The sequence below is a fragment of the Chaetura pelagica genome, unplaced genomic scaffold, assembly GCF_000747805.2.
Source record: "Chaetura pelagica isolate M959 unplaced genomic scaffold, ChaPel_1.0 scaffold222, whole genome shotgun sequence".
Lineage (NCBI taxonomy): Eukaryota > Metazoa > Chordata > Aves > Apodiformes > Apodidae > Chaetura > Chaetura pelagica.
Genome location: NW_009952711.1, coordinates 797,299 through 812,108, shown reverse-complemented (window position 1 = coordinate 812,108; position 14,810 = coordinate 797,299). Strand labels below are relative to the sequence as shown.

At 36.0% G+C, this 14,810-nt stretch overlaps 1 protein-coding gene across 1 annotated transcript in view; it reads right to left on the bottom strand.

Annotated features, from left to right (window-relative positions):
* SCAPER (S-phase cyclin A-associated protein in the ER) overlaps positions 1–14,810 on the bottom strand; it is a 144,958-nt gene that overhangs the window by 35,651 nt on the left and 94,497 nt on the right. The window contains exons 24-25 of the mRNA XM_009994363.1: positions 8,087–8,210; positions 901–1,130 (exon numbers count right to left, since the gene is read on the bottom strand). Coding sequence (XP_009992665.1) covers positions 901–1,130; positions 8,087–8,210 — 354 coding nt within the window. The remainder of the gene's footprint in view (positions 1–900; positions 1,131–8,086; positions 8,211–14,810) is intronic.

Sequence of the window (14,810 nt, the reverse complement as noted above, 5' to 3'; positions counted from 1 at the left end):
TACATGAGAACAATACAGTTTAGAGGTCACTGGTATCTATGACAACTATTTGTTTTGCTTTCCTCCTCCAGCTGTCTTTTTTGTATCCATCAGCATCAGACCAGACTTGGAAAAGTCTGAAGATGCTCACTGTGGCACATTTTCAGCAGCAGATAATCAGAATTTCATCTCTTCAAAGGGCTGAAGATGTGCTGATGAGTAGGTATACAACGTACTAGTGAAAATATACATCTTTAGCAGCTCTAACATATTGATGGATACGCATCAGTTTTATATAAATTATATATTAAAAAAATTAATACATATATTCAGATACAAGTGTTATTACCAAAGACTTAGAAAGTTTCAAGTAAAAATGAGCAAAACAAGGTATTATCTTTTATTCTATTGTTACAACTCACTGAGTTGTTTTGATTGAAATTTTGCTCCAGAAATATGCTTTGAAAATAAAATTGCTATTAAAATATAGTTGCATTAAACAGTTGAAATCAGATTATAGGAATTATTTGGCAATCTTTATAATAAGAATTATGTATTTTATGGCAAGCTTATATGAATGCATGTGTGATAGGCAGGACCACAGGGGCACTGGTCACACACAGCTGGCGTGGAGAACTGAGAGGAAGCAATGAAAATGCGGAAGCTGACTCCTAGGTAATTAGGAGATGGAACCCATGGAAAATACACAAAAACAAGGTCCAAAATTGGTTTTCTGTATCTGCAGCTTTTTGGAGAACATTTTTGTTTGAGATTACAGCATTTCAGTAGTCTTCTTGACTACACACACAAACTGCTTTTACTGTTACGAGTTAAAGCAGTTTGTCCCTTTCTTAAATCATTGCTATTTTCTTTTTCTGTAGTAAAGAAGGCTTAGAGAAGTTTCATTATTTTTTTTTTAACCTGATCAGGTCTTGAACTCTGCTGTTGAAGGCTTCCACTTGTGAGGATTTACTTTTCACTTCCTGTAATATCTTCAGTGCAGCAGACTGGCTGTTTCCATCTGGGAAGCTGGTGATTAGACATCGGAAAATCACAGCAGTTATCCTCAGAAGTCCTGTTGTTAAACCCTCAAATACCTGCCTATTTACACTCCTGCCTGAAGTAGCATTATGGTCATCTGGAACACTAACCTAAGTAAAGAGAAAAAAGAAAATCACAATTCAGTAAAAATAATGAAAGTTTGTAGAGAAACACTTAGGAAGTTGCATATGAGAACACCAAAAAGAATAATAAACGAACATATTCTAGCAGTGCTGATGGACATTCAAGCATTTCCACTGCAAGAAAAGTCTTTAGCCCTTATGCAGAAGCTGAAACACAATAAATCAAGTAAAAATGGTGCTTAGTGCATGAGAACTGAAGAAAGCCTTATAACACCAGAGTATTTCATTAGTATGACTGTGGTGTTCTTCTGCATACCCAAGATTTTTGATGAGTCACTAGCAAAAAATAAATTATGGTTTTTTTAAAACTTGACTGCAAATAAATCAACTACTGAGGTGGTTCATTTTGACTGCTCACTGCACTACCCTGAAGACATAAAATGTCTAGGATACACCAACCATTCAGTAATACAAAGAAAAGAGAGGTACTTTCTGTGAAAGGAATAGTATTTACTGTTGTATGGTAACCACCCAGTTGACTTTGGGAAAACACAGTGTACAGTCAGAAGGCTACTCAACAGTTTGAGTCCTAAACAAACACTCCTACAACAGTGAGTAGGTTGAAAGGCAAAGGTTCTTGTGACAAGGCAGGTCCAATGGTGGCTCTTCACAGAAAATACACTTTGCAGGCAACACGAATGATCTTTGCAATGAGATCTAATCCCTGATGGATTTTCACCTTCATAGCAAATAAACAAAGAATTATAATATTATCCTGAGATGAGCATCCTTCCAAAGTATTTTGTGGAATTACAACACCAGAAAAAACACAGAATTTTTTAGTCTACAATGACTGATTGCTATAAAACTCAAGCCATAATTATGAAAAAAAAAAAAAAAGTCTCTGAGGACAGTACTAGTTGGCCCGTTAGGAAAGAGCACACTGAAGTGCCAGAGCAGTAGATACAGACAACCCATGGGAGGTGCCAGCTGGTAACGACGACAAAGGACACTGAGGAATTCAACATTTTTCCAGTCCACAAGGAGATATTCAGTTGTCCTGCTGAGCTTCTGTATAGTAACTGAATTCAGAACCCGCTTTCTTACCTGCTGAGGTAAACAGAGGGTAATACACAGCTGCTTTAGGCCAGTGAGACGGGAACCTTCACTAGATTGAGACAGGTGAACTACAGTGGTTCCCCTTCTCACTTGCCAAAGCCTGCCAGAGAATTCTAGCAAGTGTCAGAACAGTTCATTACTAAAGCTAACCCAAAGTAGCTTGGTATTTCAAAGAGCTAAGTGCTCCTTAAAGACCAGATGACACTTAAGGCAAGGCTCTGAAACTTTCTTTGATTCACATTTCTCTTATCCATCCTTTTTTCAAATAGAAAGAGTACTTCTAAATCTTTCAAAGTCTACAAAAATTGAGTAAATTTTGTAAAAATTGAAAGGCAGTTGAAGTAGAAATTTCTGCCAGGCCGGGAGGGAGACAAAAAAATCTCTATCCTGACCAGATACAGAAAAATGTATCTGGTCTTTTGATGAGAGAAATACAACTTCCTCCCCCCCCAGAGACAAACAACCCCAAAAAACAACTAAGGAACTATCTGAGAAGACAGAAACATTGCAGAAATTCTAGGGCATAACCTGACATACTGGAATATTGTAATGGATGATGTGAATAATACAGTTCTAAAAGATACAATAGGAAATGCTTTCCACCCACAAATCTCAAATGAGGTGTGGAGAAAGTCTGAGCACTTTTATGGATACCTCCATATTTTAACTATTAAGTACAAAGGGAAAAACATGTCCCATGAATACAGCCTAACATCTCAATATAAAACATCACCAGAGGACCACTGCCCTTGTCCATCAGATGTGAGGCACTTGTCAATCACATCAGAAGCACAACCTGCACCTCTCTCTGAACAGACCTCTGAGGAACAGAATCCAGTTTTTCTAAATCATTAAACTAGAGCCCACCCCTAAAAAGGCCGTGAAGCTCAGATGTACAACACATACATCTGAAGACAAATCTATAGGCAGGATACAGATCTGGAAGGAAATCCTCATGGAAAATATAATTTTATTTAATTTTGAATATTTTTTTTCATTATTTTTTTTTCCCCTGCAGCCCAAGGTAATTTAAACCAGCTGAAATCCTGCCCTATTATGATCCAACAGTGACTGCAGTGTGTGGAAGCCCTGCAGTTCTCCAGGCAGAGCACTGGCAGCACAGACACATCAATCAGGACGTGGGGTTCCCAGGTACATTCACTGGGCTCCACGGAGCAGCAGACCCCTGCGGGGGCACTTTTACGTGACAGCTTGAGGCTTTCAACACTGCCACTAGTGATCAATAGCAGCTGAAATTTTATTTTCCTTCCAGGTTAAAATCACTTACACTTGGTAAAGGAAGGGAGGCCACAGCAAACCTTCCTGCCTGTATAGGTATCAGGAGGGATTTGGTAACACTTGGTGACAAAGAACGACATGCGCATTTCTTTATTATTCATTAGCTCTGAGCCTCGGGTCAGTACTTAAAACTCACTGCAATAGTCTGCTGCTGGTGAGGAGCCAAGAGAGCAAGTGAGAAGTCTTCAGCTGCTTATTCAAGTTCAATAGAAAAAACAATATTATGTTGCTCCAGTAACTTCTGTTGACTAAAAACATTCATGCCTAATGATTCTAATTGCCTTCTGAAACTGATGGATTAAACCTTGCAACATATAAATCAATGTAAATGGAGAGACTTTGTAGCAGGTTTTAAAAATTGCTAACAAATGCCATTCACTGCTTTTTCACCTAAGATAAAAAATGATATATAGCTTATTTCTTAAAAGATTTACTCATATTTTGCCTTAGAAGGCTCTTAGTAGAGCCTTCCATTAGCCGTAATGAACAGGACTATAAACAGATAATGTCTGGTTTTGTTTTCTACTTGAATGTACACATAAGAAATGTATTTGCTAAATATGTAGCCCTTAGATATGCAAGTTCATGCTTTAATATAAAACTGTTCTTCCTAATTTGTAAAATAAATAGATGTGCTACTCCTAATATAGTAATATATTCCAGAGCTGATTTTTGACATTTCACTTTTGGTAAAAGTGTCTGTGTGTGTTAATTAGTATAAAGGGAGAACAAATGTGGGTTTGATACTGTGTAAGTCAAAGAGAAAATAGAAGGAAATTGTTTTTTAAAAAAAGGGTAAATTTTCACTTAATTCCTACCTTTAATATTCTCCACTTATATGAACTCAAATGAGTGACAAAAGATGGGCTCTTTTACTGAAGAAGTAATTAATGGGATAGTGTGAAAATATGTTGAGATTTATGTTCAAAATTAATTGGGGTGCTTACAAAAGTGATGTATCACTTCACTTGTTGATTATTGCATCAAGCAAGGGAGCAAGAAATCTTAAGATTTAATAGTGTAATTATGAAAGCTTTCAAGCTCTGGTTTCTTTGTGTTGATTATAGAGGGAGTAAATGATAATCAGAGAAACTGGTGTGTTGAACACAGGCTTTTGATGAGGAAATGTTAAAACTTCCCCCATTTTAATTTCTCAGGTTTAACAGTTTAACTGACACACATCTATGGGTACAATTAAACACTTAAACTGACTTGTCAAGTGATTGGCATAAAAAAAATTTATATCACAAAGGAAAATCAGGGAAAATGTAACCATTGTTCTACTCTTTGACACATCCAAGACCTCAGTGCTAATTTAGCATTTATGATGGCTGCCTATGCTGGGCCTAATGAAGACTCCTATTCACTTTAAATCAGTTTTTGAAGCAGAACACTCTGATAACCTGCCCTGCAGCTCTGGTACAGTCTCCATACAACTGTTCAGCCCTTCAGCAGAGAAACCCCCTTGCCCAGGGATTCCCTTTGCTTGTGCTGAGCTGCCATTAGCTCTCCAGCTCTGCCCAATATCTAGGACTTAATGCTCCAAGATGCTGAACAATATGGCCCCAGTCCAGTAAAGCACTTAGGCACAAATTTTATATAGCTGAAAATGTTATTCCATTCTGTCTCATGTCTCCAAAAGTGCCTCTGCATATCAGAGCACATGCTAACGTGCTAACAAAAAAAAATTACAGAGTTTCCAATTAGCAACACAGAGCTCTGTCACTGAAAAATCATTTATGTTTTTATTTGTCTTATAAAAAGCATAATCCTTCACAGCCTCAAGTTCTAACTCTTAATGAGTATTGATCTGCATTATGCTTTAACTGGTAACAGCAGGTATGCTGTGATGGGAAAGATCTGCATGAATGAACAAAATCTCAGAATTTTTACCGGACAAGGTGATCTTCTCCAGCTTGTTTCTGAAATTTCCTTTTGGTCTATCTGAGAACATCTAGTTAGAAAACAAACTATTATGCTTTTCTTATAATGAAATAATAAAAAGTTCAGATTAAAAAAACCCAACAAAACGCAAACCTCAATCTGTTTACTAAACAGTTGCAATAATTTACAAATGCAGGCACAGATTTGTGTGGTTTATATATATGGCTTTTTTTCAGATATCTTCACAGAAAAGTGCATGACAGCTGTCACTTGACTAGAAAAAACAAAACTATCCTTATATACTTATAGGTCTGTCCAGTTACTTGTTTCTCTCAGTGTGAAATCTTCCAAAATATACAATTAGAAAATTTTTCATTATTTCACAATTATCTCCTAGGCACAGGAGACAAAGAAGAGCAGAGCTATCAGTCTGTACATAAATGAGGTTATAGTATCAGCACAGGACATCTATGAATGCAAGTGGGAAGGTCTGATCCATTAACCACTGGCATCAGGAGACCTCAACAGACACCAGCTCAGGCATTACCTGAGCTCAGGAGGCTAAGAAAGGTAAAATGCAAAGTAAAGTCTAGAGAATGTTTCCTACCAGTCTGCTTAGCTATGAGATAAAGGAAGGTCTAAACAGGACACTTTTAATCATTAACTTGGGCAAGTTTGGTGTCACAAAAATAAGAATGACACTACATTTGGTTTTCTACCATTTCCCATTGGTACCCAGGCTTTCACTGCAGGGGAAAAAATAAAAATAAAAATAAAAATAAATAAAAATAAAAAAAGTCTTCACGTAATACTTTGAGGAGAAAAATGTTACACCTTTGTAAAGAACAATGAACATTTTGTCACCAATGAGAAGTGACTGTTTTGAATTTTATTCTTTAAAACACTTAGATCTGAGTTGTAGCAAAAGTGAAGCTGACATTGCATTTGATTTTGATGAACAAAACCAAAACAAAAACAACACTCAATTGGTCAGAAGGTTATACTCGTTATATTCAAGAATACATTTAAAGGTTTCTGAAAACTGGATTTGTTCTGTTTCTGTATGCAGGAAATACTGGCAAACTTGTTAAACAATTTGTGAAAACCTTGCAAATAAATGTTCTCATTTATTACTCCTGGTATTACTTGGGGTTTATTTTCCAAGAGTAAGTGGAACTGCATACAACACAGGCACAGGGAGCATCATACAGCTCCACAAATTAGGAATACTGCAGTCAGCTAAATTAGTTGGAGGGTTGTGCTTTAATATTTTGGCATTCAGAGCTTGATCCAATTAAAAAAAATGCTTTCCATTTGTCCATTTCTTTTTTGTAAAAAAGAAAAATTAAAACTTGATCTGATTGATTATATTTTCAAGAGTGAAAAATCAGGGCTAGAAAAGGAAGACTGTAATTGGTTTTTTGTACATAAATATGTAATTCATGGAGCTACAAAGATATCCTGGTTTAAGGGCCAATTTTGCCTGAAGAGAACACAAGAGACTTTATGCATAGGAAAGAAAAGTCCACTGTGGATCATGGGGAACATTAAGCTTTAATTACAGTTTTGCTGCAATTCAAGGCTGGTATTTGGCAACGGACTGAAACCAGATCTAGGTGTAGTCAATTTTTCTTATGTAGTACCTCTGATCTCTAGGTGGGCAACATTCCCTAAGAAATACTCTCTGTATTTCTTTGGGAAAAGTGCAGGCTGTTTTCACAGTGCTACACTGAGAAAAGGAAAGGTGTTTGGCATCAGAATGAATCTTGTCACTTGTAAAGTGCTGAAGGATTTCATCTCTTGTGTAATTACCCAGCAGCCTGTGCTCTAGCTCTCTGATGAGAGCCAGCAGTGCTGTGACCAGCCCAGCACAACACACCCACCTTTCACTAAGCATGTTTGAAATCTAATACTTGGAATCCTCTTGGATAGATTTGGTGAAGAACAATAAGCTGGCAGCTACTTAGAGGAGAATGCACAGGTTGCATTCAGGTTTTCTTTGTGTCAAAGACTTTTGGACTATCTAAAGCATTCATCAACAGTCCTATGGCTTGTTGATTCTAACAGCCTCATTTAAATTATTTAAAGTATGTACATAACTTTTCAATTAACAAACTGCTTGGCTCATGAAAATACATACACACAATTTATAAGTAGAAAAGCAAGACTAAATATCTTATGATGAGCAGGTCAGTATGAATAAAAAATGAGTTTTCAAATAAAATATTTAATGACATTTCAAATTAAATGAAACATTGGAAAATTAAAACTTCTGCAGTTAAACAGTCCTGCTATTTAAGCACTTCAGCAAATCAAACTACAGCAACATACTGGCCTGACTTAATACTCCCGAAACTAAAAGACACACACAGATAACTCAGAATTTTCTGTACTTTAAATATTACTTTGAATTAAATAAGAAAACCTCAGAAAAATGTTAAAAGACAGAACACTGTCCACTCACCAGAGTTCCTGGTGCATGTGCTTTTGCAGAATTATTAGCAGAAGTATATCCATTTGTATAGACATACAGTAGATATAGTTACCAAATATATCCAAGACTATCTTATTCTTTTGAGCACCTATTCTCATATATCTCCTGGTGTTCTTATGTTCCAAATATTCCAATATGTTTGTGAAGCACACAAAATTTCCTAAATTAAGCCAGCTATTTTACCTACCGTAAACTGGTGTATCAAAAAGTCCATTAGAAAAGTGATCTTATTACTAAAAAGAACATAGGTGCAGTTTTCTGTGCAATTAATGCAGGCGAGGCTGTAAGCATGTACTGTATTGCAGAGTGATCTAAAAAAACAGAAGGGAAGAAAAAGAAAAGTAAGAATGTTACATTTATCTTCGGTACACCAGAAGCAAAGAAATGGAAGCACATCACAAAACAACCTTTTAGCAATTCACACTCATTTTCTTAAACTTGGGATTCCAAACAGAACTAAAAATTTGTATAACTGCAACAGCATCAGCTGACCCACACCTGTGGGTTTGAAATGGAGGAACAGAAAATCATAAACACAACCAGTCACAGAAAGCTCCAGATGTACAAAACATGCCTAAATTATTCTTTGAATCATTTGATTTTTCTGTTTGCCCTAATTAAAACGTTTTTCTCAAACCAGGATTTGCAGGGAAGGTGGGACAAGCCCTATAGAACACACTCATAGAGAAGACAGATCTGACCATGGATAACAGTATTCCAGGATAAACACAACAGAACTTCTTGAACTTGGCTTACTACAAAAGCTATCACTGTTACTATACAAATATGCATACAGAGACACAACACAAATGCATCATGAATATATACAATAATAAATACAGATGGCTAGAAATTAAAACTGTTTGTCTAAAGTAAACCAAAAGGAAAACAACTTTTACTTTGTTGGGGTTTTTTAACATGTGAATAAATGTGACTAAGTTCAAATAAACTCCATAGAAGAAAATAAATTGGGAACACTGTCAAAAGGTCATACAAGAGCGCAACTGCAACAAATTATACAGAAATCATCAAAGCTGATATTTAACATAACAAGCTGTAGACTAATTCAACATGCTTATCAAGAGAGAGTTGAGTTTTATGCTTTATTTTTCTCCTAAAATATCTTTTGAATCAACAAGGTTATTTACATAGCAAGGAAGGCTGCTTAGCAATTGCTGTGTCCATTGTCGTGCATCCAGCTACTGAGCATGGCTCTGCAGAGCAGACATGGAAGCACCTTATGCACATACATTGTGTTTCTCAAGCCAAGAATGCTCACAGGCCAGAATATTTAGAGTGCAATTGTTTTCATTTGTATACTGAATTGTCTTTTCTTCAGTTGGAGAAATAATTCTGAATTTTAAAAAAGCAGTGTTAGGTTGTTTGGTTTCTTCTGTTAACACATAAAGAACAGTTACACCTTTGTTAATATTCTGAATATCACCACCTTACCAGTTATATTAATTTTATTGTACTGGTAATTAATTGTACTCTACTGCCTAATTAAGTCAGTTTCAATCCGTAGTTTACATTATATGAAAACAACATTAATGCATTATTTATTGATCAAAGGCAGGTTAATTTTGACCTATTTCACCATTTTTTTACCCTACAAGGAAAACACCTTTACAGAATTCAAGTAGCATGCTTCATGAACATGTTTTAAAACCTGCCTTCCAAGAGGATTCTCTTTTCCTATCCTAAAGGTATTTAGGTATTTATTTCATAAAGGTATTTATTTCACTTTCATCAGTAATGCTGAAAAAATTGTCATTAGGCATCTGCTTTTACTTTTCATGGAAGATTATTCCTCCATGTAGGTGTGTTTACAGGGATAAGGAGATACACAGCTATATCGGTAGTTTCTATTTTCAGTCGAGAAGTAGATACTTTAAATCAGCATCAGTCATTTTATTAGCTATTCTAAAATAAAGATCAATTCTCTTTAAATATAAGCATTATCATTTACCTGAAGAGTACAATATGAACGTGGTAGGTTAACTGATAATTTTGACAGCATTTCAGAGCTTCTGATACAATTTAGTTCATTCACTGCAATAATGTATTTGATATTGTATAGGAATTTCTAATTCCTAACAGGATCATTTTACATTTGAAAACACAAAAACTTCCTATTTTATTCAAAGAAAAAATTCCACGGTAATAATGTGTCATGGTTTTTTCTTTCCCAACTGAATCTCATGTCAGAAAAAGTACTCGCGCTTCAGAGACCCAAATAATACATTTGAGAAAGTGGTGTAAGCAAAGGGATGTCAAATTAATTTTTCACAACAATACAGAGGGTTCTTTTAATTGATAACATAAGCTTGCTAACTATGGTTCATCTAAGTACATTCTAATCACGGCACGCTCTGGACTATGATTCAATTCCACAATTTGTTTTTTAATTCAAAATGGGAAGTGTCAGCACAGAAGCTGTCCCCAGGTGGTTAGCAGTGTTAAATGGCAGACTAAAGACAGCACAACTAATTTCTTTACTTTAATCTTATTAAGGGAACAACAGCTGTCAACTGTCACCATTTCTGCACAAGGCCTCTGAGACAAGCGCAGTGCTGCGAAGGGCAAGCCAGAACTTTATTTAACCACCAGTAAAACTCTCTGGGATGGAAAACTCAATACATTTCTTACCACTTTTTTCCTCTGTTGGAATGTCTTAACTGCTCTTAATTCAAAATCTTTTATCTCAAGAGATATCAAAAGCAGTTTGAAGTAATCAAATACAAGCCTCCCACAAAGCAGCTGGTTATTGATTACTGATGTTGCTCTAAACTTTGTATCACACCCGCAAATCAGCTTTAAAGCTGTGTTAGACAGCATGTATACTCAAACCACACAGTAAGTCTGCCTGCTGATGCAAGGCTTTCCTCTAGAGTAAATCCAATTATAAAAACACTCATTATGGTCCACAAACTTTGATTCAAAAAGAAGTCTTTAGACAAAAATACGCATCTGTATGTTATATTTATTTTACACGTGTACGAAGAAAGATGAAGATTCATTTTAATCAACATTTTCTAGCTAGATCTCAACACTTTACATGCATGTATGTGTTCTTCTTCTATGCTAGCACTTTCTTTAATTTGCCTGATATAAACAAGTTAAACTTTTATTCAAAATACTGAGGCAGCAACTGTATCCAATATGCCCACCACAGTGCACCAGGATACATGGGTGAGAACTCACAACTTTTGCTTTCTAAATATCAAGGCATCATCAACAGCACAGTATTCAAAAGCTGAGTTAAGAAGAAGTGGGAGGTGAGCTATTACTGAAAAACACTGCACAGAATGGCTGTAGAGAGGAATGGTTAAAGAACTAAATCAACGTAAGAACACGGATTGAAACAAAACCAAATTATTTTAATGTAAAAATACCAATTTTAACTCTTAAAGACTATACAAGCCCTTATTCTTCACTCATGCAGCCTATTACAGCATCAGGAACTCTCAAACACTCATGATCAATGACTATTTTGTCTGTATTTTACATTATATAAGGATGTCTGATTTTAAAAAGGGTTCCAGCTGAAGTCTATTCACAACTGATAGAGAGAAGAGAAAACTCAGCACCAGTTCTCCTTCAAGACATTTCTAAAACAGATTGAAGTTTGATTCTGAAACCTTACTGTACTTTTGAATAAACTACTGCATGACAGGTAACTACCAAACAATTAATTTACCCCAGCATTTACAGATGTGATAAAATCAGAAAGTCTTCTACCAAAATTCTCCAGTCTCTGGCTTATCACTGGTTTAATTGAGAGATCTGGCTCTCAGTCCAAGGATTTTTTAATGGTTCACAGAGCTCCTTTCAAGAATAGAACTTGTTCCTATACTGCACAGGAGGGCAACATTGCTTTATTCTTGAGCTTTGAGAGCTCGAAATCCAGCTCTGAGACAGCCAGCAAGAATAGGCCAGGGAGAGAGACAGATGCTGCAGGTTTCAGATATTGAACTGGCTAGGAGGTCATTCTCTTGAGAGTATCTTTATGTCCTTGCTCCAACTGCTAGTTCACAATGAACGTATCTCTAGACGGAATAACCTTACAAGAAAATAAGAAAGCTTGTCTTGCACTTTACATAAAAAAAACTTTGTGAACAATCCTATAGAGCTGCATGAACAGTAACAGCACAGCTTAAGAAATGGATGCTCATAAAACCAAGCAAAAATTACAAAGAAAAAGCCATAAAAACAGTTCTCAGCTCAAATTCTTACTGAAAGAAGTAATTGTATCAATGTCATTCACAATACTGTGCAGGGAATATTTTCTGCTTTTTAGGCATATTATTATGGTTTGAGCATTTTTATCCTGGTAATATTTGCTCTAAATAAATGATGCAAGAAACTGTATTAATTGAGAAGATACATTATAATAAAACTGACTTTAATTATGCCTTAACTTGTAACAAAAGCCTTCTTTTGTCCCTCAGCAAATACTGCTAACTTCTGTTTAAAAATGCTGGTCACCCAAGGAACTCGAAGTATGTTACAAATGCTAATTAAACAAATCTTACAAACCTCATTGTTACAATTTTCAAGGCCAGTAAAGTGTCATGGCACAAAGGGGCTAAATGAGATGCCCATAAGCAACTTCTGGTCCCGATCTCGAGTCATTACACTGTTTTGCTGTGCAGCTCCCATTTGCTTTTCAGTAGAAGCTCAAGAAATATACCAAAAGACTCTGAAACCTCTTGAAAATCTGCTGAGTTTGTCTTATTTTGTGGAGAACTGAACACATTCAGGAAAATTACAAAATGCTACTTTAAGAAACAACGCTGTAGGACACTAATTTGTATGTTTACACAAATTATAAAACCTACTATAATCCATTCCTTTCTCTTCTCCTTTTTCAGTGATTTATTTGAAGGGGAGAAAAACTGTCCTAACACCAAATGTATCATCTGTCTCATAAATGTCACATCTTTTTCACAGCATTTGCCCTCCTGCTGGTCTAACTACCAGTCTGGACAGTAGTACAAAACAACAGGCATATTGTTAAATCTTTAGATAATAAAGCTTTATCTTGTAGACATGGGATTAAAGTTCTGAGCTGCACCATACTGCCAGGGTTTTGGAGAAAGAGAGATGTAGATAATAGCCCATGTAATCTCCTCACCTACTTGTAAATAGGCTTCTCCTGATCACAAAAGAACAGATTCCTGATTTAGGATGAGTACAAATGGTTAAACATTGCAAGAGCACACAATCTTAAGTACAGTAGTGGCCTTCAGCAGAATATATTTGGCTAGAGAAAGACTGGAGGGCAATTAATGAAAGGTCTTAATTCAACTTCTTTCCACATGGTTTTACTTTGCCTTTAAACAGAGAAAACTGCTGCTTTGCTAGATTCAAAGTTGAAGAAGTCAGGAGAGTGTATTATATTTAAATAATGTAAATTATATTTACACAAAAGAAAGAAAAATACTTTCAAACTTGTTTCAGAAATTACATGAGGAGAAACATGATATACATTTCCTTCCTTTAAAGAGCTGAATATATTCTATGATTATCCTTTGTTTTTGAAACTCTTATTCTGTATTTAAAGCAAAACATCTGAAGAATTTCTTAAATACTTTCAATGAGACCACAGCAATATCCATTAGCATGTTTTGTTGTGTTTTTTTTTCCAAATGAGCAGGTCTCATAGAAAGTCCTGTGCCCTGGAATGGTTGCTAGCTCTTGAGAGTTGAGTTGCAACACTCAGCCAGGGTTCAGACACTTCTCGCAGACTCTAGACTCTGCAAGTTAGACTCTAAGCTAGACTCTTGCAGAAAAAAACTGCAAGAAAAGACCTCTAGCTTTAGAGAGCAAGATCCTGTGCTAAATTATGTGCAACCTGATGAATAACTTCCAAACAGCAATACTTTCAGATGTCTATAAGCTGGAGACTGCCACTTGCTGCAAAGTTGAATGAAACCCTGTATTTCAGTACTGGAGCCAAGTTCTCCAGAAGATTTTTTTAATATTAAAAAGCTGTCAGCATAGCTTATATTAATCACTTTTATGCCTTGATATTTCTTTTGGAAATATGGATAAGTGAAAACTTGTGCTGATTGAACAATGTTTAAAGAATTTTTGAAAGGTTTAAAAATACTTCTTATAATTCAGTCATGAATAGGCTCAGGAATCTGAGAAACCAGTTATACTGGTCTGAAATAGGTATGAGATAGACAGTAACTGTCAGGGCAAGGAGAACCTCTGATAAATCTCCTTGAGTGTGTTTTGTTATACAAACATGGGTGACTTGGGGCTGCATGTACTGGCACACAAGTTCCTTTGAGAACTAATACATCCTCACACCATCTCACCAACTTTAAACAAGATGTTTTCAGTAACGTTCTCCTTCTCCTCTGAAAGTACATATGTGTCTTTGAATGGATACAAATTACAGTCAGAGATTAGGGAAAAAAGCATGCTTTTGAGTCACCAGCTTTTGTAGACATTTGTTTGGTCACCGCCTTTTTTGGGGGGGGCTTAGACATTTAAGCCCTTCTACTCTTGGATGCAATGAAGCAAAATCCCTCTAATCCCCAAGAATTTTGATTTACCTGTTTGTGGAAGCCCTTTCAGCTTGTAGTATCTTATACCTGCTTCACTGTAAAAGCAGTCAGGCTCCAGTGAATTACAACCCTTGAAAATATTCCCACTTCCCACTAGACATCTTTACTGACTAACTTCAAAAGAGATGCACCTTCTCTTATGTTTAGTACAGTTTTCCCTTTTCTTATTTTGTACAACTAGGGATCCCACTGCTCAAATATATCAGCTAGAAATAAAATCATCAAGAAAACAGAGGTTGAGTGGAAATGTCCTTCCTCTTCCCTGGCAGCATAGGGCACAGCACCGTTTTTTTTCTTTGCAGTTCAACACTGGACTATGAGAAGCAGAAG